The sequence below is a fragment of the Pogonomyrmex barbatus genome, unplaced genomic scaffold (assembly GCF_055798465.1).
Source record: "Pogonomyrmex barbatus isolate J1 unplaced genomic scaffold, ASM5579846v1 scaffold21, whole genome shotgun sequence".
In the NCBI taxonomy this organism is placed as follows: Eukaryota; Metazoa; Arthropoda; class Insecta; order Hymenoptera; family Formicidae; genus Pogonomyrmex; species Pogonomyrmex barbatus.
Genome location: NW_028297118.1, coordinates 2,944,331 through 2,971,988, shown reverse-complemented (window position 1 = coordinate 2,971,988; position 27,658 = coordinate 2,944,331). Strand labels below are relative to the sequence as shown.

At 31.8% G+C, this 27,658-nt stretch overlaps 2 protein-coding genes across 15 annotated transcripts in view; one reads left to right on the top strand and one right to left on the bottom strand.

The window, feature by feature from the left end:
• The first annotated feature begins 1,926 nt into the window (after positions 1–1,926).
• Positions 1,927–9,840, top strand: Kr-h1 (kruppel homolog 1). The gene is made up of 2 exons (XM_011634196.3): positions 1,927–2,299; positions 5,454–9,840. Exon 2 carries the CDS (start codon positions 5,494–5,496, stop codon positions 7,207–7,209), a length of 1,716 nt encoding a protein of 571 aa, XP_011632498.2. The 5' UTR covers positions 1,927–2,299; positions 5,454–5,493; the 3' UTR covers positions 7,210–9,840.
• Positions 9,841–14,336: 4,496 nt separating this feature from the next.
• The window catches only part of LOC105424132 (uncharacterized), a 39,551-nt gene continuing 26,229 nt past the window's right edge, over positions 14,337–27,658 (bottom strand). For 8 of the 14 annotated variants that reach the window (XR_016139527.1, XR_016139525.1, XR_016139523.1 and 5 more), the window contains 10 exons: positions 27,283–27,378; positions 24,264–24,364; positions 24,012–24,143; positions 23,741–23,914; positions 21,766–23,661; positions 21,335–21,473; positions 20,838–20,975; positions 20,387–20,776; positions 20,167–20,281; positions 14,337–19,817 (listed from right to left, as the gene is read on the bottom strand). Coding sequence is in view for 5 of the 14 variants with exons in the window: in XM_089078187.1 (XP_088934313.1) it covers positions 19,774–19,817; positions 20,387–20,776; positions 20,838–20,975; positions 21,335–21,473; positions 21,766–23,661; positions 23,741–23,914; positions 24,012–24,143; positions 24,264–24,364; positions 27,283–27,378 (3,110 nt within the window). In the remaining 9 variants the exon portion in view is untranslated. Of the gene's footprint in view, positions 19,818–20,166; positions 20,282–20,342; positions 20,777–20,837; positions 20,976–21,334; positions 21,474–21,765; positions 23,662–23,740; positions 23,915–24,011; positions 24,144–24,263; positions 24,365–27,282; positions 27,379–27,658 lie in introns of all 14 variants that reach the window. The other 6 variants (XR_016139524.1, XM_089078190.1, XM_089078189.1 and 3 more) reach the window with 6 other exon arrangements.

Here is a 27,658-nt window from a genome sequence, read left to right as displayed (position 1 = left end):
AATTTAGTAAAATTATAAGAGAAACGCACAACATACTGGAATACTTAACTCACACAACACTAGCATCTAGGAATTAGATTTGTGAGTGCGGAAGCAAGAATACAAGCGCATGTGTGAGAGTGAATCCGTGATGATAGGCAGAGTCCGCAGGTCACCGTGTCCTTTGCACCCTTCACTTCGCTCTTCCTTGTTCATTCGTTTCCTCTTTCCACCATATCCTTTATCCCTTTCCCCACCTTTCCCTTTTGGTTCTTCCAATCTCACATTCCGTTTCTTTCTCTCTCCTTTATCTCTCCTTTTCTCACTCTTTAGACAATGGCGTATCGCGCGTAAGGGCATTTCTGAAGATGATATTGCACACAGCATTTGTATTTGTAATTTTAATTACATTTAAATAGCAACTCATGTTAAAGACTATGTATAATTTCTATTAAATTAAAAAAACTCTTTTCGAATTAAATAAAAAAAGATTCATTAAATCGAATCATTTTTAATGTAGCATTTTAAGCTAACTGGAAAAAGATATATTTTTATATACAAAAAAATCGCCATTTGTTTTTTTAATTTATTCTAAATACTAAATTTCTTACAGTTTATATGTGAACATCTAATATTTTTACCTTATAGTTTATGATCGATATTTCATATTATCATAAATCGAATAAAAAATTATTTTTATGCAAGAGTGACATGATTACCGTTTATAATAATAATGCATCGATTAATTAACGAGAGTAAGAAGCTTTATCGCCTAAACTCTTTGAAATAAAAAACTGCCGATACGTGAGAAATCGTAAGTACACAATCAATGGATCAACACGTATCATTGATAAGAGCTGCTATTGTCTGTTTATATACGAACGAATATAGTAACTACGCTTTATTACGTACAATAAACGCGTGCTATTAATTAAAGCTGTTTGGAACAATAATAGCGTAATAATAAAGCAATAACAAATTATTGACTTACGTAATATATTACGTAATATATTAAGTTTAGAGGAAAGTTGATATCGTCACATCACTTTATTCTTGAAATATATTTTTTAAACAAAAGCTATATAGGAAACTTTAGAAACATAAATACAAAATATCTTCTACCAGATGATATAGCAATTCTTATAATATTGTTTTGTATTTTGCAATTATTAATTTTTTCATAAGATAATATGATAAAAAATGAGATAATCTGAAAAATTAAATATGAATTTTTTATTTTTTTAATCACCTAAACAGATCCTGCTCTTATCACTATTAATAAAGAATAATTTTTAATTTTCGAGAAGTAAGAAATAAAAGTGTCTCTTTAGGACCTTTACCTGTGTCACTTTTCTCTATATGATACTTTTTCATTACTTGAAATTCACACAAACATAGAGACATATTCAATCATCAACATTCATTCTAGATTCAATCATAAAATAAAAATATTTCGAAAAATTAACAATCAAGTAAGCAGTCAAATAAAAAATTATACATTTGCATAATTGTTTATGTATAAAAAGATGTTGTATTAAGTGTTGTAATCGAGTGTGAAAGGGGAATAATCGACATCTATATGAGACGTGGAAAGTAGCGAGGGCACCGCATCGACCACGTCCACGTACTCTCCTGCGACCGTCGGCGTCGTCCGCCGCGGCCCTCTCCCCTCGCTCCGCGCGCCCATAGTGAATTGCACGCACGAGCCAGGTTGCGCCGACCACGCCGACAGCCTCCACGTGCTGCCGAGCGGCACTCAGCCGCCCCAAATTGTAGGTCGCCGCTGTCGGTTCGCGAAGAACGAAAGGCGACGGTGGAGCGGGGATAGATGGAGCGGGCGAGGCGAACAGGCGATAGCGCGGAGGGGGCCGCGGGACCAGGGGGCGCTGGAAAGGATGCGGTGAGGAGGGCGCGGAGGGGAGCGCGGATCGGGCGCTCGTGCGTGTGCGCCTCGGTCGTGATCATTCGGCGCGGCCGAGGAGGTAAACATTGTACAGTATGATTGGCCGGCCTCGAGGCGGCGGGTCTTTCGCTTTTTCGTCTTTCTTCACCCGTCTCCCTTCGAGAAGAGAAAGAAGAGCAAGCGGCTCTCTTCCCCGTCAAATTTACGCGATCGCGTCCACAGTCCCTTGAGTTTCACTTTGCGCGCCGCGCTTTTCTGGATTGTCGGATTAAAATCAAGCAGTTCTGCGAACTCACTCGTCGTTAACATCGTCGAAAAGAATCTCTCTTTTCTCTGGATGTCGTCGAAACGAAAGACAATGATAACCAGTGCTCAAATTTTGGATTACGCTAGAGTGTAACGCGGCGTGCCTCGCAGGTGGGTGTTCTTCCTTATCGGGATATCTAATCATCATATCCGTCTCTTTACTTTATTAATTTCTTTTCTTGATGACTGCTTCAAAGATTGGAAATAATATCGCGAGTTTAATTCGGGAAAATTAATTTATTTTTTTCTAATGCTTTCGGATTCTATTCTCTATCCTCAAATTCGGCATAACCTTTTTTCATATAATTTTACGAGTCTTCTCGACTACTGTTCTTTATTATTTGCATACTCGTCTTCTTATTATTATAGTAATAACGGTATTACTTTTTTATAGATTCCGTAAATTTAATGAAAATTATTATTGAAGAGATCGTTCCTATTATTGTAACAAGTTGTGGAACACGTCTCATGATGTCATTTCTATAGCTTTAGAATAAATTTAATTTTAAATATTAAACGGAAGAAACAGAGTTATTTTTTGCAAGATGTAGAGACAATATGCCGAATAAGGTATAAGGAAGAATCAACTATCATCAATTTTCTAAACCGAATCCGAATCGCACGTCATCATATTCGGTAGCTCATAGATCTCGTTTCACTTTCCTTTTTGTGTACATGTGATAGCACATATCGATAGCAAGAATATTTTTTTATTGAAATAGTTATTAATAAATTTATATAATTTTTTTATTAATCCAACTCATCAAATTATCAGATTATTAAAATGAAGCAAGATTTCTTATTTGTAGAAAAAAAATTAAATTTATATATATATATATATATATATATATATATATATATATATATATTATGTATAAATAATTATATTTTCAATAAAATCTTAAATATACGTAAATATCATATACGTATTTAAAGTATGTAATTAAGACAGGTATATGATATATCTGTGAAAAAAAATTAATAGTGGCTCATGAAAATTTTTTCTTTTTATTATAGTTGTGCAATAATAATTGTGTATGTAATGTTTAATCGTCAATTATTACAAGTAAGGTATTATATTCATTTAACTCTATTTTCAAACATTTTACGATTTAGCAAAATATAATATAACGATCTTTAAATAATTGCAGATTGATGGATAAATTGATGGAAATTGGAATTTGTTAAATAAATCGATGACAAATAGTAAAATAACATTATATAAGCATCGATAATACAGCACCGACAATTTCGAAAATTATAATAAATAACGGCTCATTAAATTCCTTCAAAAAACATACTAATCAATAGAAAGATTAATTAATTTTTGTTCGGTTAAGATACAATTTGCATAAAGCGCGATCAAAAGTTATAAACAACAGCCGAGATTATTTAAATCACAAGAAGAAAAGTGACGTAATTTCAGTTTATGAAATTTAATCCGAAGGCATTTTCCGAGCGTGAGCAGCGACAGTTTGGCTATAGGGATGAGATTTCCCCTCGGTACGGAGGATGTTTCCGTGGATCAATACGATTTTTGCGTATCCCTTTTTATGCGTTGCGATACTCGTAGGCCGATCAGTCGATTAAGAAGAAGAGCGGCCGCTGCAGAAACGATTTGATGCAGAAAGAGAGAATGGAGAGGGGATCAGAAGGAGGAGAATTATAGATGAGCATGAAATGAGAGAGAGAGAGAGAGAGAGAGAGAGAAAAGAGCGTGCCGTACGCGATTATCATTGGACGTGTGCTCCCGTGCACTCTTCTTGTGATGTAACTCTTGACGTCCTTACTGCGCGCCGAGTTGGACGAGGTCGGTGATCGCTATAAAAAAATGCGACTCGTACACGTGGAGGCGGCCGCACGGGTTTCGGCCGCGACATGCGAAGACGAGTGACGGCTATGATGGGTAGAGGGAAGGCGGAAGGGGAGGGGGGAAGGAGTAGTCGGAGGGGGAGGTCGGCAAGAGGACCGGCACACGATACGCTTGCTGCACGGCCGCCGACCACGCCCGCAGCCTCCCGCGACCGTTGTCGGATGATAACACGGCGCACGTGCAGATGATACCGTACGCACAATGTCGAGAATTTGTCTAATTTAAACAAGAGAAAAATATTATCTCTGCTCTTACTCGCAAATATACGTCAAAGCAAATATACTTTGCACTTTTATCTGAAATCTGAACTTGAAAAAGTTCACTACGCCTACGATTAGGAGCTCTCCAGCGAGAGACACTAGTCGACGTGGTGGTCATTCTACTCCTTTGTCTCTCACCGAAGATCGGAAAGAGACAAAATGAAACTCTTAGGTCTCTCGTTGGAAAGAATGAAAAGCTCCCATTGAATCTCGAGAGAACAATCAAGTAGAAATACTTGTGTTCCCTTAGTTTGGGCAAACATTTCACAAATGGATGGCGTAGATCCATCACAGAGTATCATGTTTTGGATCGTAAAACGTCAAAGATATGGATATCGTAACGTCAATAATACAGATATGCGATTTTATATTATATTATTTTTTGCATTTTTGACACGAGACCACGGTTACTATTTTTCCAAAAAGTAAATATTTTTTACAAATATTATTTGTGTCATTATATATTGTTGTATGCCAACGTTTCGTGAACATTGCGGTTCGCTTCATCAGGGCGAGGAGCAGCCTGATACTGTATCACATAATAACGCCGTATAATGACACGGATAATACCCGTAAAAATATTTTTTTGAGATATTAGATTACAACGCACGAGAAATTGCCTAATTTACGAACATGGTACAATTATGTACTTTTTTTATTGATACCGACAATTTAGTTAAGTAAGAAGTATAAAAGTATCTCGACTAATGCGTTTTGTAATTTTTATCGAGATGTTTATCTTATTAAACAATGACACAATTAAAATTTCCCCATGTATGCGATTAATACATTTAATTGTTACTATAAATTACCGTAATACGTCACGTATGAATTATTTATTTATGGCAAAGATTTGTTTATTTGTGTTCAACTTGCGAATATTGCGCACAGTCTTAACAGATACAAGTTTCATTCAATTTTATTTATATAATTAAAAAACGTACAAAAGCTACTAGTTTTATGATGCGTCGATTGCATCTTATTTATTACCCACCCATAATTTTACAAGTAGCCGCACTTTTGCATCATTGAATCAAAATTACACACATAACATACATATTACGACACATTCACGTACGACACAGAAGAAAATCCACATAATTAATCAATCTTTTGAATGTTTTTATTTCAGTTCCTCATCTGATGTTGGATTACTCGGTCAGGCGAGGTACATGTCAAATCCAACGATATCAATGCCAATGCCGGGTGGCGGCATAACTGCTGGTCTGAAAACGATGAGCTCGGTGAAGAGCCTAGTGTGCAGTCCGGATCTCACGATGTTCGCCACACCACCGGAGTGCAGCGGAGTCGAGGCCGCGGATCCAGTTAGCCCTACGACAGTGGATGTCGGAAAATATCAATGTCTGCTATGCCAGAAGACTTTTGCGCAGAAGAGCGTTTACCAGAGTCACCTAAGGTCGCACGGCAAGGAGGGCGAGGATCCGTATCGCTGCAACATCTGCGGGAAGACATTCGCGGTGCCGGCGCGGTTGACCCGCCACTATCGCACTCACACCGGCGAAAAGCCGTATCAGTGCGAATACTGCAACAAGTCGTTCTCGGTGAAGGAGAACCTCAGCGTGCACCGGCGGATCCACACGAAGGAACGGCCGTACAAATGCGACGTGTGCGGGCGCGCTTTCGAGCACAGTGGCAAGCTGCACCGCCACATGCGTATCCATACCGGCGAACGGCCGCACAAGTGTACCGTGTGTGCCAAGACGTTCATACAGAGTGGTCAGCTGGTGATACACATGCGCACGCACACCGGCGAGAAACCGTACGTGTGCAAGTCGTGCAAGAAGGGCTTTACCTGCTCCAAGCAATTGAAGGTGCACACGCGCACCCACACCGGCGAGAAGCCCTATACCTGTGACATCTGCCGCAAGGCGTTCGGCTACAACCACGTGCTCAAGCTGCACCAGGTGTCGCACTACGGCGAGAAGGTATACAAGTGTACGATCTGCAACGAGACCTTCGGCTCCAAGAAGACGATGGAGTTGCACATCAAGAAACACCCGGAGTCACCGGCATCCGTCACCTCTACCGTCACCGACGCCAGCGGCATCATCCCTTCGCCAACAACGATCAGCTCGCCGATCGAGCCGGACATTGAGATCTCTCGGAATGGCGGTGGTGGTAGCGGCAGTGGCGCTGGCAATGACAATCTCGGCCCGGCCGTTGGACTCTCAGCGAGTCCAGCTTTACCGGCTATCGCCACCGATGACAAGGAGAATCTCAAGACTGAAGAGGCCTATCCGGATTCAACGTCGAATGCATCTTACGCCGTTCAACGTGACTTCGCGTATTATCTGTATTCCAGCAATAGGGAGCAACAGTATTCGCAGTCATTACCGCCGTCAAGGAGCGGCACGACGGAGCCTGTGTTCGCTGATATCGATGAGAAGTGCTTCCAGGCGAGCGTAGTGGTGAGCACGCCGCTGGAACAGGCGTCTCATCATGTGTTTTTCTACCCAGAGCCGGCGTACAACAACTTCGGCTTGTCTACCGGCAGCAACGTCGACTTCGGTGCTACCGATTGCTCGACCCTCTTGAATCTACCGGGTAACGACGCGCGACGTAGGGTCGAGGCCGCCTTAGAAGCGGTAGAGGAAGAGCGCCAGAGGCAGGAATATAGCGCTGAGATCATCAAGATCGATCGGGATCCATTGCTCACGCCACCGTGCAGCAACCCTGAAAGCCCGGCGTCGTCACCCGATTTGGCTTTGGATCTGGCGATACCGCCGCGGGAAACGTTAATCTTGCCGCCCAGGAAACGTAGCAAAATGATCCTTCAGTCCATGGAGAGCGAATACAGGAGTAGCAGTGGCCTAATCGCAGCCTCGCAGAGGCAGAACTCCGTCATCCAATTTGCTCGAGCTTCATAGTCCAAGTCACTGACGAAGCTCCGCTAAGATTATGTGATTTTGAAAATTGAAAAGAAGGATCTCTTGAAAGATATATATTTCATTAACGTTTTACTGACTGATCGAAGTCGAAAGCTGAAAAGACCTAACTTCTCTTGAGCAAGCTTGAGAGAGAAAGTTTGAAGAACTCGGGAGTCGTTGCGGGTTTCGCTCATTTTCCGCTAAAGTGATCGCAATGCACTTGTTCGACGGATTTTTAACTGGTAACGGCGATAAAACTGTTTGCTGGGCATCTCTTTTACCGTTTCTGGAATAGTTCTTGGATAGTAGAAAGGAACTTCGGTGTGCCTCTTCGGTGAATCCTGAACATAAAACGCCCGAGTGTATTGCAGCTCGTTGATGTCTTATTTTTCCACTCAACATACGACATAGTCCGAAAAAGGATTGATTGCATAAAGTCAATTCGATAATCGAAGCAGCATTTGTTACTTAACAACATTTTATAAGAATTAACGCAGTTTGCCGCGGATTATATGTATTTTCCTAACAATTCACAGACGATAACACTCTCGCAACTATTTTCTTGATATCGACGATTCGATGTTCGATAGTCTCTTAATGAGGCTTTAACGTATGTAACGTATTGAATGCGTAAAGGATGAAGAAAGAAGCGAATATGTATTCCTTGATCGGAAGGATCATGACACCGATCGCGAGCGTGCACGATGAAATAATTGCGCGAATGCAACACGCATGAATAGTTCGATATTAAAAAAAAAAAAAAAAAAAAAAAAAAAAAAAAAAAAAAAAAAAAACGTAATCCCATGAAATCAAACTTTTGGAGGAAATTTTGATAGTTTAAAAAAAAATTAATTTATCAAAAAGTAGAAGAAAATCTTTTGGATGAAAATCAGAGTTTTTAGAATGTGCAATTATATACGCACACGCACATGCCAGGTGCTCACAAATATTTCGCTTATTTTATGTTGTGTTTAATTTAAATGTTACTATATTATTTATATATTGTATTTATTTTATGTATATGTTATCTATATTTTAAGTATATGGCAGATTTATTGGGATTATGTTTTTTTTATAACATTATCTATGCGATTTGTATATAGCGGCCAGTACCACGAGTAGTCTGAAGACGATTTGTAGGATTTCTTAAACTTAAATAGGAAGGATATGCCTCTAGTGATGGCAAATCGTTCAAATATAATAAAAGAAATTTGTTAGACATACCTATGGTATTTGGCTACTGTAAACGTATATAGATTATACGGTAATTATTGTCAGCAATATATAGCGGTCAGTGTATAATCAACGTAAAACGATTAAATTATAATTCTAAGAAGTCGATCAACTTTTCAAGATGATTGTCACAACTGCCGAATATGGCGGTCAATCATTAATATACAATTAATCGACCGATATAATATAATATGAAAGAGGGTGTTGGCTATCTAAAGGTTCATCCACTGAGTAGAATAAGGCAAGAAATTGTTCTCGGATGTTCGCACGTGTTACTTTCAGTGCATGCGAACGACAATCCGATTTTTCGAATAATTTACACCCGCTTTTGGGTCTAACTTTCGACGATATATATTTGTCATGTGTAATTATTTAATTTAGATTGATCGAAACACTGTTAGATGCACGCTCGCGGAGGTCGTACATCTAATCTCTTGCCAGCCTTAACAAGACTGACGTCAGTCTACCTCGTTAGCGTCACAATTCGGTCCAACGGGAACTGCCAGTTGATGTCGATAATAGTCGTCGATTGAATATTCGTCGGGCGAGCACAAAAGCAGATCATCAAATTGAATTGAAATAAATCACATATCTTTTAAGGATATATATTATTATTTTTGGCAGATTTATTGTAAACACGTTTTTGAAAATAACGCACACGATAGATATAAAGGTGCGATCTTGATTTCGAATTTTAAAACAGAAAAGAAAATTTAAACTATGAAACTACTTAAGATGCTTAACTATCTTATTTTTTAAGTTACGTGAAATAAATGTATGTCACCCGAAACTAATCGTTAGATCGGTCAATTCTTGTTTTAATATAAATATGAGTTGTATAATCTGTTTTACGATGACGCCACTGGAATCTCTCGTGTATCAAATAGTTGGACCGAATGGACGATTTTTTATCCGTCGACAACTCATCAGGAAATTTAGATAAACTTTCAAGGATCTCGGGACCAGTTTCGCTAACGTCAGTCAATTATAATCACAGATCAATTATTCTTTTGCTGCCTTCCAATCCTAATACTAGACGTAGAAGATAAAAATTCCATATTAAACACCAAAAAGGTCAAAAAATTGACCGACTTTGGCGAAACCGGCTGCGTAAATTCCTGAAAAACTCTTGAAGTTTGCTCCCACAATCATACGCTTTCGATTATATTATTATATATTTATATGTAGATAATAGGTACGGCTTGCATATAATATATGAAATAAGAACGACAAATCGTATTAAGAAATAAAAAAAGGAAACCTTTTGAACCTTAATGGTATCGTGGCAATTGTTTATCGCTTTTGTGAGGATTGAAAATCGATTGTTATATTTCGTGCGTGAAAATTAGTATAATAATCGACGTAGCCAGACGATACCGCTGCGGAATTATATATATATATATATATATATATAAAAAAAAAAAAGAAAGAAGGAAAGAAAGAAAAGAAACGACTTACAGTCTGCAAAAGAAAGAAAGAAAGAAAGAACGAACGGTGGAGGAGGGAAAATTGCTGCGACGGGGGATTGAGGAAAGGAGAAAAAAAAGTGCACCAAACAATTTAATATCTCTGTGATAAAAACTCCATAGTACCAGAGTATTAAGCGGAGCCGAGCCCACTGCCAGTACAAGCATATATGTGCATAGGCATGCTAGTGTGATGCGAAACTATTATAACACACTGTATGACGATCCAACTATCACGACGGAACTCAGTTTGACAGGGAAATTTTCACGAACTTTGGCCAACTTGTAGACTATATATAAATATCATCTTAGAAGATATAAATTCTAAACTTTGGACGAATTTTTCAAAGATACATTTTCATGGATTTTCAACTTTTTCATAAAGCATATACACACAAATAGGCACATTTCATTATTCATATTCGCCTGATGATTCATTAATTTGCTCGTTGGATTTTATTCCCGCGGATATTTATTATACAACAATTTTTTGAGTCTTTTATCGAACACCGTTGCTGTGACAATGAATGCCTCTCGACTGATTATATTTAAATTAGCCTGGCAAACAGAACTCCGCTGCGAACACCGATAGTAATAAAAGCACGCACCCGCTCGCGACGCCTGGCTACCGTACATGCGTGTACATATATGCGTTCATTCAAGTTTTAAATAACAATAACGAGTAATTTGTATTGTCGCGTATTCATATGATACATAATATTCGCGATTGTTGCGGCCACACCGTGCGGCCCGTTCTCTCGTTATCATCAATGCTCTTTTCAGCGTTGAAAACTGTGCAATTATAATTTTAAGGCTGATCTGTCTCAGATCGCACCTTACGAATGTGTATGTGCATCTTCTGTGACATGATTTAGAAATTATGTTTTACTATAATACGAGATGTATGTCATAACAGCAAAAATTCTGAAGCTGGAATTCGGAAGTTGTAACGAAAGAGTGAAGGAATAAGGGCGGGCTTGTTAATTGTCAATATCGATCGGATTAATTCTGAAAATTAATTTCAAAAGTTTACACTACTCGAGTTGTTTTTTCTTATGGCAGTTGTCATGACGATCATAAGCCGCGCGGTGTAACGCAAATCAAGAGCATTAATTATTAAGTATTCTATTAATAATGAGAGGAAAAATAACATAATGACGTCACTATTTCTAGCATAGAATGCCTATTATTATTATTATTATTATTATTATTATTATTATTATTATTATTGTACTATTACGATTTACTATACCATTTATTATTACAATTATTATCATTATTATTATATTATTATCATTGTCATTAATAATATTATAATTTTATTAATATCAATTATTTATAACTATTGTGAAAATGTACATGCCAGTGAAATGAACATTTTCTTGATCTAACTGGCGTGTGGAACTGATTACATATAAAGGCATCATTTTTATAAAGAAAAAACGGAACACCATTTCATCGCGCATTTTCCATTTCATTATGTTTGTTGTTAGAATCATTGTCCGAGAATTCTTTCTCGCGAAATCGAATGAGAGCAACCTATTTCGAAGTACAAGCGGGGGGCCCTTTCTTAATTTTAGAGCGTTGTGAAAGTTGTATAAAAATTTATTATTGTTTTTGTATTTATAAAATTTAATATAAATGAATAAAAAAAAAACAAAGTTTCCAAATGTGTAATCGTTTTAGTAGGTTTTTTTATCGACAACTTGTCATTTTTTCATATTCACCCTCTATTTCCCAAAGGTATGTGTATATCTCTCTATGCGCTTATAATCAAATTTTCTTTGAAACTAATAATAATTTTTGAATTAATTAAAAATAAATATTATATAATATATTATTTATTATATATAAATAAAAAAATATAATAGTAACTTACTGTGAAAATTATCAAATTCAGGTTTACGTTGAGCTGTTGCATTGATGTTATCCGATGCAACCTGTTACATATATTGCGGGCATCGAGCTCACTTGTTTCCGCTGCAAGAGATTTCACACATCGTAGTGGCATTGACGCTAATTTTTTTTTCAATCTATTTATAGAGAATAATAGCATTATGATAGAGCATTATGTTGATCTGTTCAATTATTGTTTGCAAAAAGAGAAGAATAGTCTAAAAAGAAAACATTAATTTTATAACAAATATATTTTTATTATTTGAATGTTACATAAAAAAAAAATATAATAATAATGACATTTCTTTATGTCGATTATGATCATAATTTTCCTAGGTAGTCATCTAGAAGTTTATGGAGACAGATTTTGAGCAAAGTATGCCATCAACTTCTAAAGGCAAAATTTTACACAAAGGTCTCTTCTATTTACAGTCAGTTCTTACATATTTATGATCGTCTTAAGATATAACATTTAAATTAATAAAATTCTATTCGACTCGAAAATATCCGAAAAAATAATTGAAAAATAATAACTAGCTTCAGTCTATCTGGTATCTATGCGCCGGCGCAACATCCTGAGGGGAAAAGATTAGGGGGAGGGAATAAAAACGAGGCAAGTAAGAGACAAAGGGATTTCGCACAATGTGCACAATATGCAATTAGAAAGTACTGACTTGCAATTAAAGCATAACAAAAAGTATATTTTAAGACGTCCAAAATCTCTAAAATCAACAAGAGGAAGAATACGAGACAAAATTTGAAATTATTTAATAAATCGGTATATCAGTGAAATAATACTTATACAACTTTGATAACAATCTATCTGTTATCATCAGTTTTGTCGTCAGGAAGTTTTGTATAAATATTAAATCATTGATATACCGATTTATCAGGTAATTCTAGCTTCTGTCTCGTATTTTTTCTCTTGTCGAGGATAGGTTTCCTAATAGTTTCATCTTAATTGCATTGTTGTACATTATAATAATATAAAATATTGGAATACTACCCAAGTAGAACAAAAAAATCCTTTAAAGATCATGATGAAAAAATCATATAAAGATTAAGACGACGTCAAAATGATATCATTTCGACGTCGTCTTAATCTTTATAGGATTTTTTTTGTTTTACTTGAGTAGATCAATTGCCAATACCAATATTTTCATAGATTACATTATATTATCCAAATTGATCATGTCATTTGTTTCAATCAATAAATATATAGTCGCTTTTCAATAAATGTTACAGTCGGTAATGTAAATAACTATTTTTAGAACTGTTGGAATTTACGTGAAGAGGAAGCTTACCAATATATTTTCAGAGTGCAATTAAAGTTTTTAAATTTTCTATACAAAATCCAATATGTGTTGATAATTCTTTCCAAGAGAAATGATTATAATTCTTGAGATAGAAAACAAGAGATATATTGATTGAGGTATTGATGGCGCTGATGACTAAACGAGTATTAGGATTTGGGTTTATTTACTTTAGATAAATCGTACAATCTTGGTGGGAAACGTTTCGTGAGTTTTATTGTTAATTTGATTTGATTTTGAATAGCGTTTTTTTCTTATTAAAATCTTTCTTATTAAAATCTTAGTACTCTGTGCAATCGAGTCTGTTGAAATTTTTCATCAAGCCTTGTCAAGCCTTGTATACATTTTGTCCGAAAGTTGTCTTTATTTTTTTTGTTAAGTTATATTGTGCATAAAACGAGATATATAATAATATTAACTGGGAAGCAATCACTTTTTGACAATAAATCGTAAAATATTAAGAGAAATAGTTTGATTTGATATCAGTGTTGAATCAAAATAAAGTTTAACAATATTGAAAAGCTAAATCCAGCAAACACAGAATATAATTATGTAGCAGAATATCTGTTATATAACATAAGAATAACGCAGATATAACGCAGATGTTATGTTTTAGTCATATTAATATTTTATATATATATATATATATATATATATATATATCTCACACATGCACAATATAACTGTGTTATATTTTCTGTATATTTATTAATTATAATAAAGTAATAGCAATATAACATAAATATAACACATTATATAATTTAATGTCATATATTATTAAATATTATTAAATGTCATATCTAAATTATTTTAACATACGACATTTCCTTTTTCGATTATGATTCCGATATTTTTTCATTGCAGCGAAATTACAACATCCATGTTTAAAATAAATGATAGACAATTTTTTCTATTTTTTTCAATGATGATTTTGTATCTTTTTCCAGAAAATTTAAGAAATTTCTTATAATTAAATCGTTTATATATATTTTTAAAAGTGTTTTTAAAAGTTAAATTTATTATTAATATCTGATTAATTTGTTTTTGAGTATTTTTTAATGTTTTGATGTCTTATATTTAATGTATGCTTTTATAAGTTCTTTTTGCGATACATTTATAATTTATATTTACATTTATAATATGGAATTTGAAAAGGATATTTAATTAGTAACATAATTTTTTATTATTAATATAAAAATTGATAATAAAACGTCACATATGACTCTTAGAAATTTTTTAATAAAGAAATTTAATTTACATCGTGTCGTTATCCCGCTTATATTCAATTCTAATAATATAATTCGAGCATGGGTTTTTCTCTTATAATACTAATAAAATCACATTTGTACGCTCTTAAAATAAATAACCAATATTACTAAATGAAAAGAATGCGGATGTTATTCATATATGCTATTAATAGTAATCATAGAGATAATAGGCCATTTAGAACACATATACACTGGTAACTTCGTCATATAGCCAGTTATAAAATAATTACTTAAAACACGTGATCACTATCTTTTTTTTTTTTTCATATACCTTGCATCTACATCTTCGTAATGTGTATTATTCGAAATCCGGGATTTATAGTTTACAATATCATAATTAAATTACAGATAATAAGAACACATCTTTCAGTTGCATCTAGTGCAATTCAGTATCTATTATTAACTTTATAGAAAATACAAGATAACTTTCTTATCATCAAACAGTTCCATCGTTTTTACGCGCAAATTCTTTAATTGACATTTCTATATTGCGATTGACACTAAAATCTTATATCTGTTTGTAAACATTTAAAATATAAGACCTGTAAAACGCAAAGAATCTATAATATATTGTAAAAAGTACGCATAAAAACGCACTTAATTACTCAACGGAATTGCCGAAAAAATTTGTTTTGGTCGTATTTTTGTAAATAATTCAATAGAGTACTATTTTGTATAAATAGTACTCATTTGTTGGCCATATTACATGAGCTTACAGTATATGAATTTTCAAAATTAAGAAATACACATTCTATATATAGGACATAGGATTTATGGATAATAATGACAGAAATTTACTTATGTTTTCTCGAACCACTAAAGTCCTAATTTAAATCAACTAAACTTATTTTTATTATGTTTATTTAATCATCGATAAAAAGATATAGAAAAAAATTATTTTATTCGTTATTCGGAAATATTAATGTCTTTAATGTAGCGTTCAATAAATAATATAAAAGAAATTATCATTTTAGTATTAAAAAGAATTTAATTTGCATAAAGATTTAAACTATTTATAAGTAACTTATTTATAAGTACATATACATATATACAGTACATATAAACATACGCACGTACATAGCAAGTATACACGCACGACATATAACACGTAACTCACGCACGCACGCATGCACACACATACACCAACAATATATTATTAAATGACTAAGTATAAGAAATATAAATGACAATGTATTAGGAGGATCAGAAATTAAATTAAGACATCAATTATATGCTTCTAAAATAATATAAATAAAAAATGTGTAAATAAATATTGAAAATGACGTTTTCGTTCCGTTATTTACTATACACTACATTTGTATATCAAATATATTTATATAACAATTATTAACGAATTACAGTAAGATTTGGATCAAATGTTATTTTTGTTAATATAATAAAATTCAGCTGAGCTCATATTTGCTTTCTATTCGTGTGTGTGTGTGTGTGTGTGTGTGTGTGTGTGTGTGTGTGTGTACCAATCGACAAGTTTAATACATACAAGATTTCGTGTTATAATAAGCGACAATCGAAATCTTGCTGTATTTCATTAATTTCTGAAACCTTTCTGGGTATATAAGCATAGAAAATAGTACAATATAAATACATAATACCTAAGAATTAGTTGAAAAGGTATATTTAGAGATTTTATTTCATTTATTATCTTCTCGTGTATTAAAGAACATCAATGAAATTGTAGTGGAGCAAAGGGATGGTTTGATAAAAGAGAATAAGTATATATTTCTTGAATAAGGTTTAAGTGCAATAAATTCTTCAAAAAGTGATTAGACAATATGGTCATGTATAGAAGTACTAAGAAATCGTATTTCTTTCAGGCAGGCGCTTAAGTTAATTATGGCTTTGACAAAGAATTTTTTGTTTAGTCCCATTTGATTGGTCTGGCTGATAAAGATAAATATCTTAAGAAGTTGTTATTAAATGAATTGTTTAATCTTCTCAAACTTCTCGATTTTTGCTCCATTTCCATAGTATTAATCGTATAACACGTGTACATATTTCCTTATGAATTCAAAAGATTAGGAAACTTTACGCTAATCTAAATATAAATGTATGTATATAATATTTTATCATGGCGCACAGTATTGCGTGTTTCATTGCTAATATAAAAAACATAATTACTAATTTCGGATTTGTAACTTTAGGAAACATTGTTATAACTCATATTTATTATTAAAATGACATGACATCATTCATGAAACCAGTTCTGATAAAAAAAGTGATATAATTAGATATATATATATATTTATATATAAAAAGCATTAGCAGTTATTGGATTAAAAGTTTAGGAGATTGACGAGGGAAAAATTACTAATATAAATGTCCTTAAAAATGGATAATCTATCTATGATGTTGACACCGATATCACCGATTATTTTTGATCAATCGCAAAACTTATATTCAATACTTTTCATCCTTGAATTTCTATGACTTAGTAATATTAATTACTTTACTTTCGGATATCTGAGAGATGAAGGTTACAGCAGTACGTGAAGTAAATCGTAAAATTTCCAGGACAAAGATCTAGTTTGTTTCTTGTGTGTTTTTTTTCCAAATGTAAATATCATATTATTAAAACTTTCTATAGATGATAATTTTAATATAACATACAAATGCTATTGACGGTGGTATTTCCTGATCGTATTTACGCAAAGGCAGTTTAATAATACCTATATTGAAAATATGTTCGCTTTAATATTAATTCTGTTGTATATTACGTATTTTATATCTTTTGATTTTTTTCTGCCCACGTACTATAAATCTATGCGTCGCAATTGTAAATATTAAATAATAGTTATAATTAAACAATGTAACTTTTGCAAACTGTTCAACTCCAAGATGAACCATATATGGCGAGCGTATCGCTACAGCTTAATCTTAAAACGTTCATTTATTTGAACATCATTATAACTATAACAACATTGACGATGATTATGTTAATGATACGAATGCTGATGATTACAGTTGTCAACAATGATAAAAGTAATAATTGTAACTTTATTATTATTATTATTACTATTACTATTATTAATTTTAATATTATTACTATTTCATTAGTATCATTATTATTATTTGTTCGAGGTCCGTCAGATCTATCTTATGATCCATCCGCGCTCACAAGTGGGGCATGTAAATAATACCCTGTGATAGAAATTTGCATCGTGGTTATCTTTTATATACCGCTGTCTTATGTTATTATTATTATAATTATTGTTATTTTATTTAACAAATTTGTGTCTTATGCATTGTATGCTATTTTTTCGTGGAATGATTCAGTTTCTTTGTATAACCAATAAAACATCAGAGAAATTTGTTTTTTCAAATTGAGTATATTCATCCTAGAGTAAAGTATAATAATGTCAAAATTATTATTTCCCCTCCTTCTCTCTATCTCCCTCCCCTCTTTTTTCGCTTCCTTTTTCCTCTTTCCTACTCTCTCTCTCTTTGTGTATGTGTGCGTGTTGTATGTGTGTATCTAGAAATATTATAGAATGCGTGTATAGAATGCGTGTAATTTAAAATATAATTTGGAAAATCTTAGAAAGATTTTGTATTTATTCAATATAAACAATATCTATTGCGATTTACTAATCAATGGCTTGCAAATGATATTATTCTGCCATGAATATTTATCAAAAAATCGAAATTTCCCCCATCTATGAGCAAATTTTTTCAATTTACATCTTCCTTTTAATTTAGATCTAGATGGATCTTTTAATCTAGATCTTTTTAGATGGCGGTAGCTGCCTTCTACCAGTCTTTTTTCCTTCTCCATTTTTTAAATATTTTAATTATTAAAAAATCATATTAAACCCTGTATTTATTACTATATTTTTCTCTCTCTCCTTCTTATTACTATACTTCTTCTTTCTTTTCTCTCTTTACTTCATAATGAATTTATCAAATTTAATTTGAGCTATGGTTATGCAGGCTTTGTTATTAGAATATTGCATTTCAAATAATCATTACATACATGGCACAAATAAATATAACTTTGGCTATTTTATTTTTTCCTACGTAAACATATATTTATATGAAATTTATTTTTACATGTGGGATATATCCAAAAGTAGATTTAGCATAATAAAAAAATTTTCAGAATCAAAAAAATTAACAATTTATTTGTTTGTAAAAAAATTATAAAAGAATCACAGATTTAAATTACTACAACTCTATAAGTATAGATATTCAATAACATAATTTTTCTCTTTGCACATTTCCAAAATTTTTTAATTGAAATTTCTTAATCTCTTTACATTTCATTCTTTAATTAAATTTAATGTCTCTATTAATGTCTTCTTTTTTTAATCAATGACAAAAAAAATAAGCTAAACTATATAAATTATATGTTTATCAAGAATTTAACTGGAAATAAATAAATCACATTCTTCTCTCTTTCACTTTCTCTCTCTTTGTCTCTATTTTTTTTTTAATTTAAGAATCACCATTAAATTAATTTCCTCAATCAATCAAATCTGTCGAAAACAGATTTTGCAAAATATCTGTTACAAATTTTATCAGTAAGAAGATTACGGATTTGATACAAGATTTGGCATATATAAGTTTATTAGTAAAATGCAAAAATACAAAAGCTTATTAACAGATAAAAAAAATTAAGATTCTTTAGATCAATAGTTAAAATAATGCCAGTACTGAATGTTATGTAAAACATATATATTTGAATAACAATTTCAAAATGTAAATATAGACATTGTAATCCTTAATTTGGATCCTTTTCAGTAAAATGATACAAAATTTAATGTATTCCTTTAATTTAATTTAATGTGTTCCTTGTAATTTGATAATCTACTTAAAGCATATCCTACATGTTAAAACTTGTTTTTTTCCCTCTCTCTTTTTCTTTTTTCTTTCTTTTTTTCTCGTATTATCCTCCCTTTCTCTTTTTCTGTCTTTTTTCTCTCTTTTTTGTTAGATTACATAATCTAACATGTCGATATTCGATAATAATATTTAATAATCAATGTACATAGATGTAACATAAACTTATAACATCTCAATTAATAATCAAAATCTTCCAATTAATTTGGATTTGTCTATTGCATGCAAGATGATATTACAATATATGTGATATTACAATTATACACATATTGATAATCAAATTTGTATAATTCAAGTGCAAATTGGTTTATCGTCTTCGTAACAATATTTCTAACATTTAAAGTCATCAAAAATTACGATTATAATTCATTCGCTCACATCCATTATACAAAGATGTCTTTAATATTGGCAATTTTAAAATTCAATATTTAATCGACGCTGTAATGTTACTGCTGATAATTCAAGAACAAACTGTCGTTATGATTTGACATAAATTGCTGGTAATATGGACGGTTCTTTCTTTACAACATACTAAAACCGCCATAGGCTAGATCTACGTGGTACTGATGATGATCCTGTAACAATCAATAATTTTATCAATTGTATGGTAACAATATTCAGCTATTATCATGATTTATTACGGGTATTATAAAAATTTCTCCACACACAAATTTTGTTATCATTTAGCGAAAATAGATGAGAAGAAGCTGCACTATGAGAAGCATTTAAAAAATATAATAATTGTATGCACAACGTAAAAAATGCCCGAAAAAAATTAAAAAAGATTTAATTTTTTACGATCTATACAACAGTGAATATTGAAATGAAAACTATATTGTATAAAATATTAAATTAGTATTAAATTGGTTATATTGTTATCATTAATTTTATGATAATGATGTAAGCGAATTGACGTACACGTACATTTCTTTTTTTTAATTTGAAATATGTTTCTGTTAGGATATCAATTATGCTTGTTGTTTCCTTTAACAAGGGTTTAGCCAAACAGTTGCACAATTATTTTCCAAATACCACCACTCTTTATGGAACAGAAAAGAATGATAAAAAAATACGTATATTTTTGGAAAACGTATTTGTACCCGCTTGTATTACGGTATCCTTCTTTATCTATAGTTGTACCGACCAGCATATGAAACAGCCACCATCTCTATGGGCAGAGATCCCCTTCGTTTGACAAATGCTTCGGGAACAGGATCGCACTTTCCTATCTCTCTCTTCCATTTGAGCCACGTACCATTGTCGTTTCCGTCGATAGATCCCTCGGTGAACATTTCTGGTCCACCACTACTCCGTCTTCTTAAAATCATTTTACGGTTTCGCGATTTATTATTTACATTATTTTTACTAAATAAATCATGACGTAATTCAGATATGTCTGCTGGCACTGATCCTCGTCTCGGAGAAAGCATTCCGGACACAGTGCTATCAAATTTATTAATACCATTATTGTTGCTGCGATTACTGTTATTGTTGTTATTATTGTTGTTATTTATTGAAATGCTTTTACGCTCATCTGAAACAATTTAATACAAAGTTACATTAAAAAAAAAATAATATTATCAAATTATACTTACTTGTTAAAGCAAGAACATTTTCCAAAAGATTTTCCAATGCAGTTTCTTGTGGAAGACTAGCTCTTCGTAAATCTGACAAATTGTCTCCTCGATATCCTATAGTTAACCGGTTACAACTTCCACCTAAAATGTAAAAAACTTGCAAATAATTAATCTTTTTAATAAAAATTAAAAAATAGTGACATTTAATTTCTCTTTCACTTTATTATTAATATTTATTAATTTTATTATGTATCTCTCACAAATAATTTTTTCCAAGTAAGACATATAATTTTATTTCATCTTTTAAGATTTAATTTATAATTATTAATTTATAATTTATATTAAAGCATGATATTATGTAATTAGATATTAATCAGATTTTATTGACGACTACAACGACTACTATCGTTTATAATTTATCTATAATTATATTTATATTTATAGCTTTTGTATGCTTTTTTGAATCTAATATATCACATCAATTAAATATAAAAATTAAAAAAATGTGTGTATACCTTGATGTTTAGTAATATCAATCGGTACAGATCCACGTCTGCACCCATAATCAACTCTAGTGGATATAGCGGTTGGAGTAAAATCATCCAATTTCGATAGAAGACCAACTGGAGCTGATCCACGTCTTTTTGCCCATCCCTGAATTCAATATATACATATATATTTATTATAAAAAGATATTAGAACATTTGTTTGTAAAACATTATTGAGTTCAAGAGATTTTCTATTTTTACAAAAATAATGACTAAAAATTGATATAAATAATGACGCACGCATGCGCGCATTCACGCACATGAAAAATAAATATCTTATAAAAAGTTAAGTATGTAAAAATTAATTTTGCATATACACTGATTGTTTCAATACAGTGCTTTGCGACAGACTTCCTACAGAAAAAAATAGTCATAGAAATAAATTATTTCTAAATTACCTGATTGCTTCTACGGGATATTTTAGCAAAGTCGTCAGTCGTACGGGGATCAACATTCTCTTTCATTTGCGCTTCGGTACTAAACTTAGTAGGTTTCAAACTTTTTTCTTTCATGTAATCTAACTCCTTTCTATTGCCAATAACAACGGTTTCTTTATTCGAATCATCAATATTTCTTTTTGGCTCGCTATTATTATCGCTTGACGAAGACATACTGTGACTAGAAGGCGGCGAATCGGGAGGACTACCGATGAAGAACACTTTATGAGTGTTAAGCTCAGAAGACACAGGTATTGTAGTGTATCGTCTACCTGCGTGATCGATTGCTGTCGTTTTATATTCTGTGACAGAAGTCGAATATCTTCGTGGCTCTTGTGCAGAATATGAATTCTTATCCGATGAATTATATTGTTCTAATTTTTTGGATAACGCTTTAGTTTGCGGTTCTTGAACCGTTAATTTTGCATCACGATATTTAAATTCGTCATTGGAATCTAAATTTGACTTACATTCCGAAATATGTGTGTCAGGTACACTTTTGTTTTTGTCGCAATAAGAGCTCGTTAACGTAGCATAGAACATCTGCGTGAAATCTGGATCTTGAGCAGAAGAAGGCCTTTTATATTTATGCTTAGAAAAGGAATCATCGATACGAATAGTCTGTATAGAATGACGACGTTCCGAATTAATGGTATGTTTCTGTTTGGTTATATCCAACAAAGTTAAACCTTGTTTTTTGGTAGATACATCCATCGTTAACAATTCTTTAGAAAGGGCACCTAACACGTTGGATTTCTTTGGATGATATGAATTAGGATCGTGTGACGATGGCGACGAGCAGTGCCGGCCGTTTGAACATGATTTTTCCTTTGTCGAGCAACTAGAGGAACTTTCGGCCTCCGTCAAGTTCTGAACATAACATTGTGCCATTTCCGCGGTTGCAGACATATATCTTGTTCTCACATATGATTGCAACGGAGGGAAAGTCTGTTGTCGTGTAAGCTGTTTAGTTTGCGTGCTATATTGATTATTCGACTGTAGAACTGTGCTTAATCTCGATGCTTCGATGCTACTAGTAATACTGGCTATACTTGTCTCAGGTAAGAGATTTTCTGCACTAACTGGTCTCTCGACAGTGCTCTCTATAACATTTCCTGATCCAGACATACTATTTTTGGAAGACAATAAAGATAACAAGCTTGGCTCCAATAAACTTTGATCTTCTATTTTCCAAACCGGACTTTTGGCTTTGACCTGTTCGTTTGGCAAACTTTCTCTCCTAATCGTTTGGTTTGAAGGTAATTGCAATGATTTCGATACGCTTAAAGGAACGGAATGACGTCTACCAACGCGATCAAGTCCAACTCGTCCTGGCAATGTCGGCATTCGCGCTGTTTGCACATAAGTTGCTGGTATTAACAAATCAATGCTGCCCGAGTCCTCATCGGCTGCTGTTTCATCACCTGAACTAATAGCTTCAGGTTCATCCAATTCAGAAATTCCAATTTCTCTGTCTTCAGTTGTCTCTTGATTGATTAATGCCTCCCATTTTTTCTGATTCATTTTTAAATATTCCATTAATGAGACGCTTAAACCATCACCAAGGAAACGGTGCCATTCTACATAAAGAGGAGTGACGACGTGCTTGAAGAAACCAGTTTGGATTTTTGGAATACTAGTGGTATGTCTATCGCACAATGGCGTTACTGGAAGATTTAAACGACGCTCGTAATCACCTTGCCTGAAGAACTCTTCACAAACCTTGTAAGACCATTTTCTAGATATGTCCCATGGTCTACATGGATTGGAAATATCCGCACATTTTAGGGCAATTTGTAGAATGAAATGACGATCTTCCGCGCGTTTCATATCAAGTGAATTGTTGCTCAAATAATCCTACAATATGAGAGATAAATCAATGTGATACTCAATTTTAAGTAAGAGCGATTTTGGAAATTAATATAACGAGACGAACCCTGAACCGTGAAAGAAATTCTTGCTGTCTTGTAATATCTGTCGCTAAGATCAATGAACTGATATGCCGTTGAAGTTCTGGTCTCACATCAGACGGTAGTTGTGCCGATACACCGCTTTCTAGAAGACATCCTATAGCTGATCTCCAATGATGATTTTCGAGAACAGAAGTATTCTGAAAATTATTAAATTACGATGGTAAAAATTATTCGCTATTTTCATTCGTTTTAATTTTAATTATCTTACCAATAATTTAACAGAGATGTTCCTACCTGATAAAGCGCAGCTAAATGATTACTCGTTGCGACCAAAAACGGCTGATTGACACCCGGATGATCTAAGTCATGTGTTACAGCCGCTATCAAGGAAGCCATAATTTCTAAATTGGTTAGATGTGTTTTAATCTGCAAATTTATAATTCTATCATTCTCTTTTATTGAGGAAATAAAGTTATTACATGCTACATCAAAGTGATAAGAGATTCTATAATTGTCTATGAAGTTGTAAAATGAACATGTAGTTACCTTTTTTTCTTGAAGGAAGCAATGCATTGCCTGAGTTACATCCGTGGCATGTATACTGTTGTGGTAAGGATTTGTACTGTGATAACCCTCCTCGATAAAAGCTTTAATTAAATTATATATATATATTCACACTCAATTATCATAAATAATTTTTCAGAAATTTCTAAATTTCTGTAAATGTCGTTCTTTCAGATTCTTGTCAGATGACTATTGAATAATTTTATTGAATAATATTATGAATATATCAGGAATATTATTATTATTTCCTGACGGTTATTCCAATCTCCGCAATATATATTTTTCTGCATAAGCAAAGTATTTTTTATCTTTGTGAGCTGAGTGAAAATTTTTGATCTTATTCCTCAAGATTTGTCTTATTTCCTTGGGGGTTCTGATGTTGTATTTCTTCGGAATCTTTTTGATTCGGTTTGCTCTTTTTAGGTATAGAAGAATCATAAAGCTTTTTTATTTGTATCGTTATTTATGGTTATGCGTTTGAACTCGTTTCATATCTCTTAACGATCCTATTTATTTTCTTTTTCGAATTTCGAATTCTATTATACAACTTGTTTAAAGTATTTGAATTCTATGTAGCGCATTTTGTCTGATTATAAGTAAATGCTGTGCGAATTAACGAGTTGATTACTAATTGTTCTTGAGCTAATATATAATAGATATCTGTTTGTTGTTTGTCTGTTTACACACTTGCTTCAAAACATTGTTATACAAATATAATTAAAAGCAAATTATATATATATATACATACATACATACATATATATATATATATATATATATATATATATATATATATATATATATAGATGATAAAGATAAATGGATTACACTTTGTAATTCTATAATATAATTCAATAATAATATTATAAATATATGATTATATCTACAAAGTGATGATACATGTGATGATACATGAAATAAAATACAAGTACGCAAGAACTTTGTAGATATAATCATATATTTATAATATTATTATTGAATTATATTATAGAATTACAAAGTGTAATCCATTTATCTTTATCATCTAAAATATCTTTGCTAATTTTGAGAATAGAATATAATGTCTAAAGATGATTATTTAGTGCAAAAGAGCATATTAGAATTAATAAAACATTTTCTTCACGGTCATTCTTTCCGAAATTTTAAATTTATATTACTGATATTTTCTATGTTGTAATTTATTTTTTATATTATAGATAACGTTGTAACAAATTCAGCGATTTAAACAAATTAAATAATACACTTTTTCTGATACATATTGATAATTAATATTATCTACATATATCACAATAAATAGAGAGAATAGAAATAAAAAAAATGCCAGTGAGATTATTTTTATGTTACAATCGTTTCATATCTCACTGTTTCCTAAAATGTATTAAACATAGAGCAATACTTTGCATATTCATTGTGATATTGAAAATGATAGGAAAAAAATGCTTCTTTAAATATATTGAATCATTGTTTTATATAAAGATGCTTAAACAATGAAATCTTGAAAAGAATGACTTAAAAAAAAAGGTCTTATTAATCTTAATATGTAATTTTGATCTTAATATGTAATTGTGAATAATCATCCTCAGAAATTATATTTTGCTTTCAAAAGTAATGAAAGTATGTTAAGTAGTAACAAAAAATGAATTATCCTGTATAAATAATCCAATTTCCTATGATATGTATAACCATTCCTAAAGCAAAAACACATCACAAGTCCTGTTTACTTGTCAAAATACAAGGGAAGGATGAGAAAGGAAGGAGGATAGTAAGTTATACTAAGGTATAAAAATCGAAAGTTACATCGAAAGTTACATGCCGATTAATGTTTTTTATCTTAAAGTATGGCAGAATAAAATATAAAATATTTCATAAACTAACGTTATTCAGTAGCTATTATTGTCTTGCTATTTCCCATTAGTATTACCGTATTACACTTGATCCTGTTACGCCCCCATTTATGTGACGGAAAGAGAGAGAAAAAGAATAGATAGGCAATTGTCTGTAGTGGAAAAGATAACGATAATGAGTCAGAATGGCACTGTGCTATTCTTGGATAAGTTATCATAAACTATTGATTTTTTGATAATTTTATTTTAATACTGTTATATGAGACATATTGTAGAATGACTTGAACAATCATATTATATAAGAAAAATCATAACAATAAATCATTTCTTTTAATTCTTTTAGTAAAATCAATTTATCCTTAAAACGGTTTTTCTTAGCTACCCAGATAACAAAATATTAGCAAAATATACCAACAGTATGTCAGCAGATTTGATCATAATTTTGCAATAAATTTTGAGTTGATGCTTTTCCATTAAGCTTAGTTTTTTGTGGCGCAACTTGCCAATGATGATAAAAATGTGACAAAAATCAAGCATCATATAAATTTGAATAAGAAGTCCGGTTATATTTATTATTATTGTGTATATTATTACTATATTATATTATTTATATTACTATAGTATATTATTATTAAAATATTTTTATACAAAAACCTAACTTTATGATAGGAAATTTAATAATTTCTCATTAAAAATATTTTTTTTATTTAAAAAGCAGCTTTAAAATTTTTTTCTTAATTTCTTAATTTTTTTCTTTTTATTCCAAAAATTTTGGAATTTTACTTTTACACTGTAATAACATGTGCAAAATACATCAAAATCGATGGATAAAGCAACAAATGTTGCCAAATAAATAATACAAAGATAAATAAATGATGAAATTCCATTTCGGATATAAGATAAAATTAATAGCTTACTATAAATCTTAACACATGAATTGTGTCATTAATATCATAAAAATATTATATCAATCAAATGCGAAGATATATGTAATGATGTGAAGATTATAATTTTGTTGTTCGATGTTTATGACATTGCTATACAACCATATAATACATTTACGTATATTATTTCTTTTATTCATTTTATGTCTTTCAATTTAATTTATATAAAAGTTACAAAAAGATTGTGAAATTTCAAATATACTGTATGCTTACCAAATAATTTCCATACCGTTACAACATCCAAACTGAAGTATTGTAAAAGCCCATACCAATGGAAGAGATGGACACAGAATATTGGCAGCGAACGCCCTGGAAATTGTGGCAATAATTAAAATATAAATAAAATTTTATAATAATGATTATCTTTTAATTCTTTATGATGATTGATTTCAATTTGATAAATATATTTATCAAGATTAGATTTATTAGAATGTTATGCAAATGTAAAATATCGAATATTGAATTCTATTACTTCAAATATTCAAATATTTATATATTTAAAATTGTTAATAAAATTTTAAAGATTTTTCTAGTAAGATAGAGTTATACAATAAAAAATTTATTTACATATTTAAACTTTAATTCGAAT

Excerpts from the sequence above, each read along its gene's own strand:
- Kr-h1 (XM_011634196.3), top strand. The coding sequence starts at position 5,494 with ATGTCAAATCCAACGATATCAATGCCAATGCCGGGTGGCGGCATAACT.